General features: G+C 33.1%; 1 protein-coding gene across 4 annotated transcripts in view; it reads left to right on the top strand.

Moving 5' to 3' along the window:
• The first annotated feature begins 863 nt into the window (after window positions 1-863).
• Window positions 864-14993, top strand: part of LOC129985332 (chordin-like) — a 203516-nt gene continuing 189386 nt past the window's right edge. For 2 of the 4 annotated variants that reach the window (XM_056095319.1, XM_056095317.1), the window contains exon 1: window positions 864-1215. In XM_056095319.1, coding sequence (XP_055951294.1) covers window positions 1080-1215 — 136 coding nt within the window. In that variant the 5' untranslated portion in view covers window positions 864-1079. The remainder of the gene's footprint in view (window positions 1216-14993) is intronic. The other 2 variants (XM_056095318.1, XM_056095316.1) reach the window with 1 other exon arrangement.

Raw genomic sequence — 14993 nt, 5'->3', positions numbered from 1 at the left:
GAATAAAGAGACAGGAAATTTCTTTTATGATTTTTCAGTAAAATTATATATAGTAGGCTCCCGATTATCCAAAAGACTATGGAGGGAAAAGAAAAAAAGTAAATCTAAAAGTTATTTGTTGCCGAAATTTGCTGTTTAAGTTTGTAGGACAAGGTAATAAAATTTTGTTTCCATTTTGGAAGAATCCATTTGTGCAGGTTGCCCTCTGCTTCATTACCTCCACTTGAAAATCAGTAAGATCACGCAATTTAAATAAAGATAGCAGAAAAAATTTCTCCAAAGTGATGAGGAAAATATTGATTTTTCCTTAAAAGGCAGCAATGCAATGTTAAATATCATACAAGATATATATTCTTGTAGAAAAATTGGTGAAGAAGTAGTGTTTAACTAAAGATAATAATTTAACTGGACATGGTGACGCCAGTATTACTCGTATAGTTTTAAATAATTGAAAATTTCCGCAAATTGCAAATTTCTTCCTTTTCCTTTCCTTTAATTTTTTTTTTTTTTGCTGTTGAATTTTTAATGATTTTGTAAGTCTCTATCTTACCACGAACAATTCTAATGTTAAAAATGTTCTTCGTGCGTGCACCTTAAGAAAATAGTAATGACTGACTATCCTTGAGACATTAAAAAAACCAAACTCAAAACAAATGTCTTTTTGAATTTTAAAAAGACAGCTGCTTTGATATTAAGTAACTCTTTTTCTCTAACTCCCATTCCCACGCATGTCAATCACGAAATCAATAAAACGTTGGCACCCTTTTCGCCAAAAGACGGGAGCGATACTGTCGCCAAGCAGCGTCCTTCCTCCCTCGCGAAACACTGGTAGCTCCCATTTATTGCATGACGTCATGCCTCTCCGGCACTCACACCAAACTTAGCAGTCGAAGGAGCTTACACACAACCAACTCTTCTCTCTTGTCTAGTTTCACCAGTGGAACACTTCGCGTGCGTGCGTAGTTTCGATTTTGCCATTCACGTGGTTTTGCGTAAAGACCCTTGTCGATTGTTAAAAAATATAATACTAATCCTTTCGCGGTGTTTCCGTGTGCACCTGCGTTGCTCTGTGTACGAGGATGGGCCCCGGTCGGGTGCTGCTGTCTGTAGTGGTCCTTTGGGCCCTAATCGTGTCTGGTGGGGCGGCGGTGCGGAAGAAAGTCCGGCCGCCCCTCGTTGAGGAAGAAACGAGGCGCAAGGTGACCAAGCAGACACGTAAGTTTTTTTCTTTCTTTCTGTTCTTTTGCTCATAATTGCTCGCGTAGTCGGACATTTGTGTGAATCGCTTCGATTGTCGGAGAAAGTTTCTGACCGAATATTCTGCTTTTTCGTTTTCTTTATTTCTGTGTGATCTGTATTTCACTGATTTATAAAAAGCAAGAAGAGCAATAATGAATATAAATCAAAATGCTCTCATAATACATTAACTGTTTTGCATAAATGGATTTTCAACCAAGGAATTGAAGGAGGACTTGGAAATTTCGTGGTCTTGCTGGAAAATTGCCCTAGTATATTAATTAAAACAAACTTGTTTTATTTGCCGCATGCATGTTATCGACAAATCAGAATGCAAGTGAATGGAGTACAACTGGTACCAAGTAAAAAGTTTGTTTTAAATAAAAGTCTGCTGGAATGATGGGTTTCCACTCAAAAATCAAAAGGAATACAGTTTCATTAGATGATTATTCTAAATTGTCACCAGTTAAATATAAAAGTTTTCTGTCATTCATTCTATGTATTTGGATGTTACTGAAATATGATATAATTTATGCTTTAATTTATCTAACATAATATTCTTTTGTTATATTTGTATTTCCCTATTTATAGTTCACTGATAATTTTGGAATAATTTTTTTTTGTCCTCTCTTTAATTTTAAAAAAATGTATGATTTCAGTAAAATCTCCTTTTATTTTTAATGTTCACTACTGCCTACACGTGTTGTTCAAATGCGTAATTATTTTGAATATTTCAGTTCATTTATTATGTGTCATAACGACGCTTTTGGCCTGGGTTCCAAATAGGATGTTTCTTTCTTTTCAAATTTTAATCTTGACTTCACTTCTTTGAGGGGCCAATAACTCTGTTGCCATTTCATTCTTTCGTCAGAAGACTGAGTAAAATGCACTTTTGTCTGCTCTGCGGTGACGTTACTGAGACAGCTGTCACTTCATTACTGAATCGTCCGAAGGAGAAACTATCTCAGGGCACTTGCCCTTCATTGCAGTCCATTTTCAGAGTAACCTTAGAATAGTTTGATTCCATTTAACACCAGAAGCAATGGCCGGGAAAGCTCGGCCACTCACTGCAGCATTTCTTTTCAGCTGGGTGCTGTTGCAAGATAAACACTGCCGGGTTACTGGAACTTGATTGACGCAGCTAATTATGCACAGTATTTTGAAGATTCTTCTAAATATCAGCTAAATTTTCAGTTGAACCGTAAAATGCATTGGAACATTCCATTAGAACACTTTGGGGGAATATTAGGGCACCTTTTTGAGGTCCAGAAGAAGAGATTGAAAGAGGATAAAAACTCATTTCTGTCAATGATTACATCCGACATCTTTTAATAGCAGAAAAAAGGTCTTTGAGAGTTTTTTCGCTAAAGCGTATGTTTTCCATTTATCATGAAATTATATTATTACCTAAATCTCACATGCTGACATTTGATGTGTACGTGTTCTAACTGTTGAGCTAAAGGAGATTCCATTCATTTTTCTCTTTATTATATCCTATTTTTTTGTCAGTTTAGATTTCCTAATGTCCATTTTTCTGCTCCATTTGTAATGCTTTTAGTTGGCTTATGTACATTTGGCCACATTCTCAATGGGTGATCTTACTGGTACAAAACTTAAGTATTGTTTATTTCAATTTTAGCTTAGTAGGCACTTTTTTAAAGATTCATTTTTACCATTTTTTCTGTTCTACTTATATGCATTTTAGGTAATATGGGTTCCAAAAAAATATGAATGAAATCAAAATGGAATGGATATAAAACGATGGCGAAACTCTTTCAAGACGGTTTTGAAACTACTTCATAGCACATTATTATGTATGTGTTCCATTACAGTAGGAAGCGCTAATGAAATGTTAGAAAATGAAATAATGCATTAAAAGTTAGAAAAATATTTCTATGAAACCTATCCATGGCTTCCTTCCATCCGCTTGATTTCACAGTCACATGTCCACGAATGACTCATGTTTGTTGTCTTTACGGTTAAATTTTGTCTATTCTTTTGCAAAATACGAAATGGATTCCGAAATTAAACGAGCGCGTCGCCATTGGTGTGTACCATCTGAGCATTAATTATTACATGTATTTATTAATGTTCCCTAAAATAATAATCATGTCGATTCAATATTCCTGAGTCGGTGTCATTGCTAATGTGAATAAGACGAGAGTTGATTCTGCTGCGATTTCCTCCGTTTTATTCGCCTTCGTTATTAACGACATCGACGATAACGCGCAAACAAAGAAGTGCATTTAATAGCATCGCAAGGCATATGTTTATATTTGAAATAATGCTCTGGTTGCTGAAACAATGAAAAATATTTTGAAAATTTTAAAGGGGTGTAAGAACAATTTTAGTGCGATATTGGCTCAAGTTTTTGAAGAAAAATATTACTATTTTAACACTGATTTTCAAATAAAAATGTCATTAAAATTTTGTAAATATTTTCGTAACAATCACTTACTATCCCAGAAGGAAACATTTTTAGTATCTCTAGGCCTAAAGGTGTGCCTCAAAGAGCGTTTTGAAAGTGTTTTGGATCGTGTGGGTCGCATGACAAGCAGTTTTCAATCTATAAACATTATGACGTGTGATAAAATAGATTTGATTAAATAGATGTGATTTTATAGTGCAATGGCAGTGTCTCTAGCAGCGCTCCAGGCGCGTTTATATAAAACTTTCGACAACTGACCAATCATAATTTCTAATGATATTTTAACTCAGCGGGGTTGGTCAGCCCCGACTTCTTCACATATTTTATGTTATTCCTAATCCTATGGACCGGGGACCAAGGCCGCGAATACCCAGATTTTTATTTTTACATAGGAGAGATGTGCGCGTCCGTCAAGAAAGCCGGTACTTGTATATTAGCTGCATGCCATTGGCGAAAAAGAACTCAGAAAGTTGTCTTTGCGATGGCGTTTTTTCCGAATCTAACGGGAGATGTTTGGCGATGTGAGTACCTAAGCAGCAGAAAATCAAACACAGTATTTCTGGACGCTTTTTATCCTACCAAGTGAGACCAAAATTTACCATATAACTGTAGTCACATGTCTATTTTCATTTATTTAAATCATTGCGTTCGTAGGCATGGTGAAGTGGACAAACTGCTTGAGGATTTCAATCCAAATGCGTCTGTACTACAGACACTAAACCTGGCTACCAAATTTGATCTCTACAGCTGTTTATACATTGTAGTTATCAGACACTTGGACCGATAAGTTTCTCTGAACGGATTTCGTTCAAAGAAATCTACACTTGCATCTAATGTAAGCTTTTCTAGTGATCGCTTTATTTCAAACAAAATTATTTTTCGGAAGTCTCGGGTTTGAATTTCTTCTGAGTCGGAATTTCTGCGCAAGAAAGTGAAAAGCAAATGTGAATGTAATGAGTTTGCAATAATTCTGAAACTCAAATTTGGTTGAAAATTTTAATAGTTTGTTGCATATGAAATTTTACTTTTGAATAAGATATTTTATTAGTTTGCTGCATATGAAATTAAGTTTCGAATAAAAAAAAAGAAAAAAGATTCTGCTCAGTCGAAAGGCGATGAAGTTGCTGGACGTTTTCAGATTTCCGGACATTCGAGCATGACGGATTTAAAAGAATGAGCCGATTTCGTTTTTTCATTCTTCATTCATTCAAACCGGAAATACTCTTTTTTCATTATCTGATATGGAGAGTTATCATTTTCAAGGTCGCAACATGTGGGCTAACTTTTCGCTTTGGTTTTCTCCGAATTTTCTTGCTGTTCGCTTGTAAAATTTCTACAATGGACACCTGTTTGATGTAAGTGACGAATTCTTTTAGCTATGTGCAGAAACAGAATACTGAAATGGCAAATCGCTTTGCAAATAGAACTAAACGTTTTTTAAATATGTATGTTTATTTACAAATCTTTTTTCTATTTTTTCAATTCATTCATTTTTGTTTAACAGTTTAGTGGCTTCATTTGGATGTTGCAGTAATATTGTAACCTTCATTCTGTTTAATATTTGAATCGGCCATTTTTATTACAAAGTTGTAAACATGGTTTATGGATTCAATTTTTTTAGAGAAAGCACAACGTGATTGCAGTTAGAGAAACGTGATTGCAGTTAGTTCCATTTAGATATCATCTATTAAACGTTTTAACAAAAGACTGTAGCCCTTTCGTATTTTAAAGAAAACAATAAAACATTTCACGCTTTGATGAAAACGCATTGGTCTAAACATTTTATTTAAATAATGCAAAGATGAGACAAGGTTTTTTTTTTATCGTTGTTGTTCAAAAATTGAACAAGTTAGGACCACCAATAGGTGCTTAAAGTAGACTGCGCAATGCGATTATTGTCTTGAATTGAAAGAACAGTTTTGGAAATGGATATAATAATTCTTCCTCGATGGGTCATTGGGATTACCAAGTAGGGAGCGATTGTACACCTGCAATCCACGTGCTGCTTAGTGCACCCAATTCCATGCATCACATGAGCTTGTATATACTTCTTAAACAAAGAATAGTTAGTTTCGTAAAAGGAAATGAACCTTGTCACTATCACTATCACGAATTGGCTGCGTTCGTTTGAAGTGCGAGAAAAACATGCCTTTGCTGCGGAGAGAAAGTGTCGTTTCTTTTGGTCGTGTAACGGAGAGCGCAAGGTGAAGGTCTCGGGAAATCTTATTTCATTCCCGTCGACTTCCTCGTCGGAGTTTTCGCAAGATTTTGAGAAACGAGAAGGTCGTCCTGAGAGTAGTTTCATACACATTCACATTTTATTTCATTTTTTTTATAAGGCGCGATATTTAATCTGGGAAAAAATAAACCGATAAAAGCCATTCTATTCTCTGCTTTCTTTGCTGAGACAATGCTCTTATCATTCCGCTCGATAAGGCTCTGTGGACTACAAAGGTGTGGGGCATCGCACTCGACAGTTTGGTTTGTTTTATTGTCATTGCAGACAGATTCAAACGGCACTGTTTCTTCGATTATATATTTTATGAATTCTAGCTATCTCGAGTCCGAAACGTGCACAGCTTCTTCTACATTCTATGCAGAATGATTCCTCTATCATTTGATAGAAAGAACGGAGACTTGAAAGCTTTCCAGGATTAAAAAAAAAAAATAGTGAAAATTCTGCTTTAGAATGAATGTTCAGTGAAATGATTTTTTTTTTTCAAAAATCATAATTGTTCATTGAAAAAAAAAAAAAAAACTGGTAGACTTTGTTGGAAGAATAGATGTTATTATTTAAAATTTAGTTTTTATTAACCTCTTTCTGTTTAGTTATCGATTGTCCATGTTGGTACGGTTGCTGCGAACTCGGGTCATCGAGGTTTCAATATAATTGTAATTGGATGTCAAATATGATAGCACTGGATCCTAAAATTTTTTCCTCCTATCTATAGATTTTTTTTTTTCAATGTACAATTTACGCATGACACGGCCGAAAAACATTACCATGCTACGTAATATATTTCGGCCGGTGAAAGTACATACTCTTTGTCTGAAGACATAAGGGGGAATCCCCCCCATCTGTAATGGTCTTCCCGAAACTTTCTTGCATACTCTCGATTAAAGATATTATCCCAGAAATACCTTGCATGATATTGGAAACGGAATATGGATCTTTGGCTTGAATTGAGCATTTTTACTGAATCTATCTTGGCGAGTTTTCTGGCGATACATTTCTGATATGCAGCTAATAGTACCCGAAAATCAGATGGGTGTTGTCAATGTGTTTTTGAAACCAACACAAATACACATTTATAGTCCAAAGTCCCGCACCCAATTTTTTTTTATTTAAGTCATTGCGTTTTTGAGAGATCGCGTTTTCATATTTCTGAAAATAGAGACCGACAGAGATGCATACAGACAGACTTTGTGGGATTTGTCCCAAATTTTATAGGTGTTTACTATAGGGATGTGAAATATGTGTACCAAATCTTTCCTATCTAGATTTCTTCATTTTATAGTTATCTTGTTCACTTTTATTCAAACAGCAGGGCAGACAGACATCCTCAGAAAGGATTTTACTCAAAATCCGATAGATTCCACATTCGACTCAAAGAACCGACATATTTCATATTTCTAGCTGAGTTCTCTGTATCACAGACGAATGGACAGAGAGACACAATGCCAAAAGTTCTCAGGGAGATTCCTCAAAATCTCGAGTTTTTTAGGATTCTTTCTCTGTACTTCATATACAAGAAAGGGACTTCGTATGCATAAATGAAAAGGTAGTTAAAGTCAGGAGTGAAAATTAATTTTCAACCTATTGCTTCTAAGCAATGAAGGTTTCCAAAAGTGCTAAACATGTTCTTAGGATGGTACAATAATTCTCCTATTATGAACTATCTCTATTTTTCTTCCAAATTCATGTTATACCTACAAGGAATCGTGAATGTCCTCCCGCGGTATGTATTCCGGGTCTGAGGTTACTCTCGTCGCATTACGAAGGGAATCGAGTTTGCGTTGGATTGAAATCTGCAGATTTGTTATAATCCAGATGATGAATTTCATCCAGCTCGTTTTGTACTCAAGTAGAGACCCTGAATTGGATTTTATAATGAATTGCATGCAGAGTGAGAGTTGGTACCAGAAGTTGAGAGAAGAAATAATAAATGATTTGAAAAAAATCAAATGCCGAAGTTTTTTTATATCAAACTTTAACGTAACATCGGCATTTGATGCTCTGTAATGTGATACATTGGAAAGTACATGTTAATTCTTTTGTTAGTTCAATGAGCTGGTAAAAAGGTGGCTAACGTTAAGAGTTTTTTTAGAGAGCCAACATTTTCATTTTTTGCTTTTTCAAACGTTTATGTCTTGCACTTATTTATTAATGATCGTCCTGACAGAACGTTTGACGATCAAATGATAATATAATTCAAATCAGGTTTACAAAGGGAGGACACGCGTTTGAAAATTCAGTTCGGGATGAGATTTTGTATAATGGTAGTATACATTTAGAATGGAAAAAAAAATTAGGAGAAATTTTAAAATCTAGAAAACATTTAGAACATTAAAGCGCAATGGCCAGTCAATTTCAAGAAAATGGTCCTCAAACTTACTGCATAGCTTACATACTAATGAGGTGTCGCTGTTGTCGAGGAGCGAGTAGTGTAGTGGCCAAGACACTGGCGTAGTAAACTGGAGAGTTGGGCTCTCATTTTTTTTTAAGTATATTTTTTATTTCAAATGAATTTAAAAATTTACAAGCAGTTTTAATGAATCTGTTTTTCATTTTTTCCCCGAAAACAAATATTTATTCTTCTAATTCTTGAAATGTAATTTGATTTTTAAAAGAAATATAATTATAAGTATGATTTTATATTATATTATTTTGTATTATAAGTATGCATTTTTTTAAAAATATTCAGAATTACTTAAATCAACATTTCAAAGATAATTTCAATTAATATGATAATAATTTTTATATGGGAAAATAAATGTATTTTCTCTTAATACCTGAAATTAAAAAAAAAAAAAGATATGAACGCGTTCTTCTTTTTAAAAAATATTGAAATAAGATTACAGACAGTTTTAATTAATATGTAACTCTTTTATCAATCAAAAACGAATGTTTTTAAAATAAATTTCCTCAAAAATAAATATTCATTCTCATAATACTTGAATTATAATTTTATTTTTAAGCAATAAAAATAATTACGTATATAACTTAAATGATGATAAATGTTAATTAAATAACTGACATCATACTAATATTTCATTTATTTTCTTATTACATACAAGAGACAGAATGGTAAGTATAAAAACATTTCAAACATATAGATATACTAGCCGCCTTTGGCGACCAGCCGGTTCGCCCATCTTAATGTTCGTTAAAATTTTAATAATTAAATATTTTATGCAATTCCTACTTTAATAACTTCTTCATCAAAATATTTTAAAACTTCAAATTTGGATATATAATTCACTCATAATATTATAAACGCCTTCAGTCACAACGTAATATGTATCTCTCTAATTTTCTGTTAGTTCCCGTAGAATTTATACTATATATTAAAGTGGAAAGGATTAATCTGCAATTAATATAATAATATTTTTTACTGAAACAAAGTATTTTTTTGTAATATGATTACTGAAAAGAGTCACTGAGCGTTTAAACTTTATGGGCACTAAAGAATATCTTTCCTAATTTATGTAATATTTCAAGAATTTGTCAACAAAATATTCTCAGATTCATCGTGACCAGAACGATTCATTAACAATGTTTAATTTTAAATCCATCAAACATTAAGAAAATAAAACGAATCGTTTAAAATAATCGGTTGAAAACAGGTGAAAAAAAACTACTTAAAAAACGATGTACTTAAAACTATAAGCGTATACAAAAAATATATAACTAACTTAAATACAATTTAATTACAAAAACATGCAACGAACCTAAAAATAATTTAAATCGAGTCCGCTTCCGTTGAAATGTAAACAATCATAATACAATGCGCATGCGTGAATTTTCAACGCCAGTTGCGGAACGCAAATGCGTGATTTTTTCTACGCCAGTTGGGGTAACGCTATGCAGATTAGAAATTTTTAATTTCCTTTATTCTGTTTTATTTTAATTCAAAAGTACTTAAGAATGAATCTGAAAGATCGATTCATTAACAATGTTTAATTTTAAATGCATCAAACATTAAGAAAATAAATAGAATCGTTTCAAATAATCAGCCGAAAAATCTTAAGCCTAGTCTCATGACTGTTGGGAAAAAAAAATTGATGCCGTACCCATTTGGCGATTTGAAGATTTTTTTGGCGGGAAAGTTAGTTTTTAATTAATAATTAAAATTCTAATTAAAAATTCAAAAAAAGGGCTATCCTATCTTTTAAGTTAGATCAAACTGCACACGGTGTGCAAATTTGATTAAAATCGGTTAAGTAGTTTAGGAGTCCATCGCGGACAAACAACGTGACACGTAATTTATATATATTAAGATTTCAATATTTTGCAAAATACATAAAAAATGATTATCCGTAGGAGAAACTTTCAAAGTATCGATAAAAAAACAAATTTCATTTACCTTCAAAAAATGTTCGTTTTTCTTCAGAAAATCAGGCAGCGCACAAAGCATATCGTATGTTATTAAAAATTTTGAGCCATCTGCCTATGCATTCCATAACTTAACACCTGCTTTCTACTTTTTCTTTTCGATCATTCACATTTCGAATGCTTGTGGATATAATTTTATTTATTTCAGCTGCTCTCTTTCATTCCCAGATATAAATACTGCTTCATTGAGTTATTATAAATAATCTATCTTTATTAAAATCCAAAAATGTAAAGGATTTTAAGATAAAAACAGTTATTTGTTAATATTTTTGTAGTTAAAATTATGTTTATAATTATTTTAACACTTAAAAATTAAATTATAGTTATAATTCAAACACAATATACATGAACGTAACTATTTTTCTTAAAAAAATAAGTTATAACTTTGGCATTAAGAGAAGATCCTATATAAAAATTATCATATTAATTGAAATTACTTTTAAAAAATGCATTCATGCTTATAATTATATTTCTTTTAGAAATTAAATTGTATTTCAAGAACTAGGAGAATAAATATTTGTCTTCGGGGAAAAAAAAATTGAAAAACAGATTCATTAAAACTGTTTGTAAATTGTTAAATTAATTTGAAATAAAAGAATATATTTAAAAAAAATGGCAACTCAGCATCGAACTCGGGGCTCCAGTTTACTACGCCAGTGTCTCGGCCACTGCACTACTCGCCCCTCGGCAACACGCCTTAACATTTTCGTGAGTGAACATTCTCAATGTATACTACTTTTGTACTAAATCTCATCCCGAACTGAATTTTCAACCTCGTGCCCTCCCGTTGTTGGATACGCGGATTTCAGAAATTTAATCTATACATAATATAAAATGAAGTCTCCTGGAAGCGCCTGTATGTTTGAAACAGAAAAACTCGAGAAATACTGAACTGATATTGGAGATATTTGTGCCATTTTGTGGGACCTTCATTGGGGAAGTTTCTAGTATATATATATATATATATATATATATATATATATATATATATATATATATATATATATATATATATATATAGAAAAGGAGTTTTATAATTGCAATTTTAATTATTTTCTTACTACGATTCGCACATGCGTAAAGCAGCAGTATCTATGCTTTGCACTTATCCGCGCATGTGCGAAAACCTCAAACTGCGCATGCGCAAATAGCAAGAGCTGTGATATGCATATGCGATGATACATTTCTTTTTTTACGTCTGATTTTAAACAGCGATTGAAAATTCATGTTGCCCTATAAAATGAACTGATATTGGAGATATTTGTACCTTTTTGTAGGCCATTGATTAGGGAAGTTTTTAAGTACATAAATTCATATCAAAATAAAAAAAAGGAGATTTATGATGGCAATTTTAATTATTTTCTTACTACGATTCGCGCATGCGTAAACAGCAGCATGTATGCTTTGCACTTATGAATTGTTTTTTCTATGAATATATCCTATTTTTACCTTTTTAACAGTCCAAATATTTCTGAATGTGTGCTATAAAAAATGGTTTTGTAGTTACTTTTGATGATTTTTAAATATATTTTTATGCTTGCTTCATGTTGCGTGATATGCCCATGTCATATCGGGTGGGGGATCGACTTAAGTTTAAAGCTCATTTTTCCTCTTGGATGTCATGCCATGGGCAACGCTGTGCAGGTGCTGCTAGTTTAAATGATGTGTAAGAGTACGAAATATCATATCCAAATTTTCTGCTTTTATTTTCGCTCATCATTGTATTTTTTTATGTCACTCTTGTTATCCTGTACTTGTTGTTTATATGCGTGATGATATATTTTTTTTAAAAATCTCTGAATTTTATCTACACAATGGTGATGCAGTTCACCCATTTCATTCTGGAATCTTGCAGCAGCAAAAAGCACTCAGCATAATGAACCAGATCACTTGCGTTCATTGTGATTATGTGAGAAGCATCGCTGATAGGAAACGAAATGGGGAAGTAATATTATGAAAAAGAAGATTTCAGGAAATAGAAATGCTAAAAGTCTTAAGATAAAATAGGGCTCCTATTCAAGTACCTGCGACTTGGATGTTCGACGCAGTTTGTTAAAATTTTACGCCCGCCCCTGTCTTCTCGTAATTTCAGGGTGCTATTCAACAGTTCTTTCCCCAATTTGTGCGCAAGGAAGTTTCAACTCTTTTGAAAATTTCTGTTAAGGATTTACCGAGAGTTAGGAATTGTCACTTAGCAATTTTTGCAGCTGATATCGTTTTTCTTATACAGCATAGGGACCCACAAACAGTCACTATACAATTGCAGCAATACATGACCCTTTTACAGTGCTGGCTCATCGACTGGAAAATAAAAGTCAATCTAAATAATTGCGCGTGCCTCCTATTTACAAAAAAAAGAAAGAAAAAAATTGCCAGATTTAAACCCAATCTAAATTTTCGACCCACCCGCCCCCTAGGTTAGTTTAATTTAGTTATATTAGCGTCCCATTTAAAGCAAAACTAGGGCTATTTTGGGACCAACCTCTTAATGTTCAACCGTGGTCAGATGACGAGGACGACACCTGAGCTGACGCCCCACACACCCAAATCTAATCCAAAATAAGTCCCCACAGTAAAAGACACTTGCAACGCCATTCCATTAAAATTCGCTATTCCTCCATAAATAATCATATATTATTTTTTAAATAATTATGTCATAAAAATATTAACTTAAATATTATACCAAATTTCATGACATGAAAGCTTTATGAGCTCGTCTAAACTCGTTTCAATTTATTTCCCTAAACTTACAAATTATAATGTACTATTCCAAATGATGATGTGGAGGTGCTCATGACCACTTTGTCACGACGCCGCCGTTGCCGGAACAGAAACGGATGTGAAATAAATAGAGCGTTCGAATGTGTGCATCAGATGCTAGTAAAACCTTGTTTGTCACATCAGATAGTTCTCGACTGCTTCAAAGGTTCATTTTTATTATTTTTAATGTTTCGTCGAGTTGTTTCTAAATATGAAATGTTCTTGGCATTATTTTTTGATTAGCGGAAAAGTACCATTTTTAGCTTTTGTATGAAATAAAACAGTACCGTCTTCATAATTAAAAAAAAAAATCTCTCAAATGGTTTCGAAATGATCAAGTACTTCCATTTCTTCTGTTAGTGAAATGTTTTGCACCGGTTGTTATCATTTCGACTTTGAGCTGTCACGGCCATTCTCCATACCAAACTGAATCAAAGTATTGTGGAAGAAATAAATACAATATTTAAGGTGATAAATACAACGCCATTCAGGCCTTTGGAAATTCCCGAGTGATAGTAGTTAGCTTAAATACTGGCGTTAAGGGCCCATGGACCTGGTTTGATGTTGCTGTCGACCAGGTGGGATAAGCCCCAACAACAACAGCTTAAGTGATTCATTGTAGTCGATTCTATACAATATTTATCGTAATATGCTATTAATTATTAATAGTGGTGTGTTATCAAAACATCTCCATATAATACTTAAATAAATAGGAAATTTTATGCCGTTTTGAGCTTGATTCCTAAAAGCGGATGTTACTTGCAAAATTTAAAAACTGGCATGAGTCGGGGGGGGGGGGGAATGAACTAATACTGCGTCCTATTTGGATAATGGTTGAGGATGTTTCGTCATTTTACCTCCAAAAAAGAAAAACAAAATAATAAAGAAAGAAAATCCTTTAAATTAAAAGAAACTTTTATCTGTTCCTCAAATGTGCCTAAAAGCGATACTTGATATTCTGGTAATTAGATTTCTTAGTATCCTGTTACTTGAACCCTTAAACCTTTTTTTTTCTTTTACTCGAATAGCCTTTTATTGTTAATAGCTTATTAATATGTTCTTCTATTCGAGAACGGCTATTTAATTTAAGGAACTTCGGGCCATTATTTTATTCATTTGTTCAAATAGTATGAATAATAAGGGAGTACTTTAAATGAGTAAGATTTTAAAGACCTTTCCTAAAATTTAGCTCGTACTCTAAAGAATTCTAAATGTTGCAAATGAGTGTCTAATCTAAAATTTAAGAGGTTAATGTGAATATTAGTTTCAGTTAGATCCATTAAACAGTCCTTTATTTCCTTCTTCGTAAAAATCCGTAAAAGTCCCTCTTCCTTCTTTTTCCCCACCCTTTTTTTTTCTTTCCCGAGCTCAACGCTCACTTACATTTTCAAGTTTCACAATGCAGTTTAGATTTTTCATTTAGAATATCTACAAAGATGCTTTACCTAACACTTTTAGCTAAAAACCGAAATGATCGAAAAACAAAATTTTTTGGAATGGTTTTTTTAATTATAAAAGCTATTTTAAGTAGGTAACGAATATGCAAAATGTAGAAAATACAAAGAGAATCGAATAATTTTGAATTTTCAACTTTCTAAACTCCGCCATTATTCCTTTTTCCTGATTTTGAAGTAAATCAAGTATGTTTTCCCTCAAATTCTCCAGTGACGTATTTGTGCAGCTCAATGAAAGCATAGCCTTTGCACCAATAATAATGAAGAATCAAACCTACGAGGACATAAATCGGCGTTTCATTTACCCTTATTGGAGCTTCATTCCGTTATATTTAATTCCCCTCTTCTCACAACTGTCTGCTCATTGTTCTTTTCGTTTTGTCCCATATTTCTGCTTGCCGTTAAGCTTCAATCATTTTCCGTCAGTAAAAATGAGGACCGCCCTGCATTCGCCCATGCATATTTAAATGTTGAATATTTTTCAATCCTAGGATTTCTG

The sequence above is a fragment of the Argiope bruennichi genome, chromosome 9 (assembly GCF_947563725.1).
Source record: "Argiope bruennichi chromosome 9, qqArgBrue1.1, whole genome shotgun sequence".
Taxonomy (NCBI): domain Eukaryota; kingdom Metazoa; phylum Arthropoda; class Arachnida; order Araneae; family Araneidae; genus Argiope; species Argiope bruennichi.
This window is presented reverse-complemented; position numbering and strand designations above follow the sequence as displayed.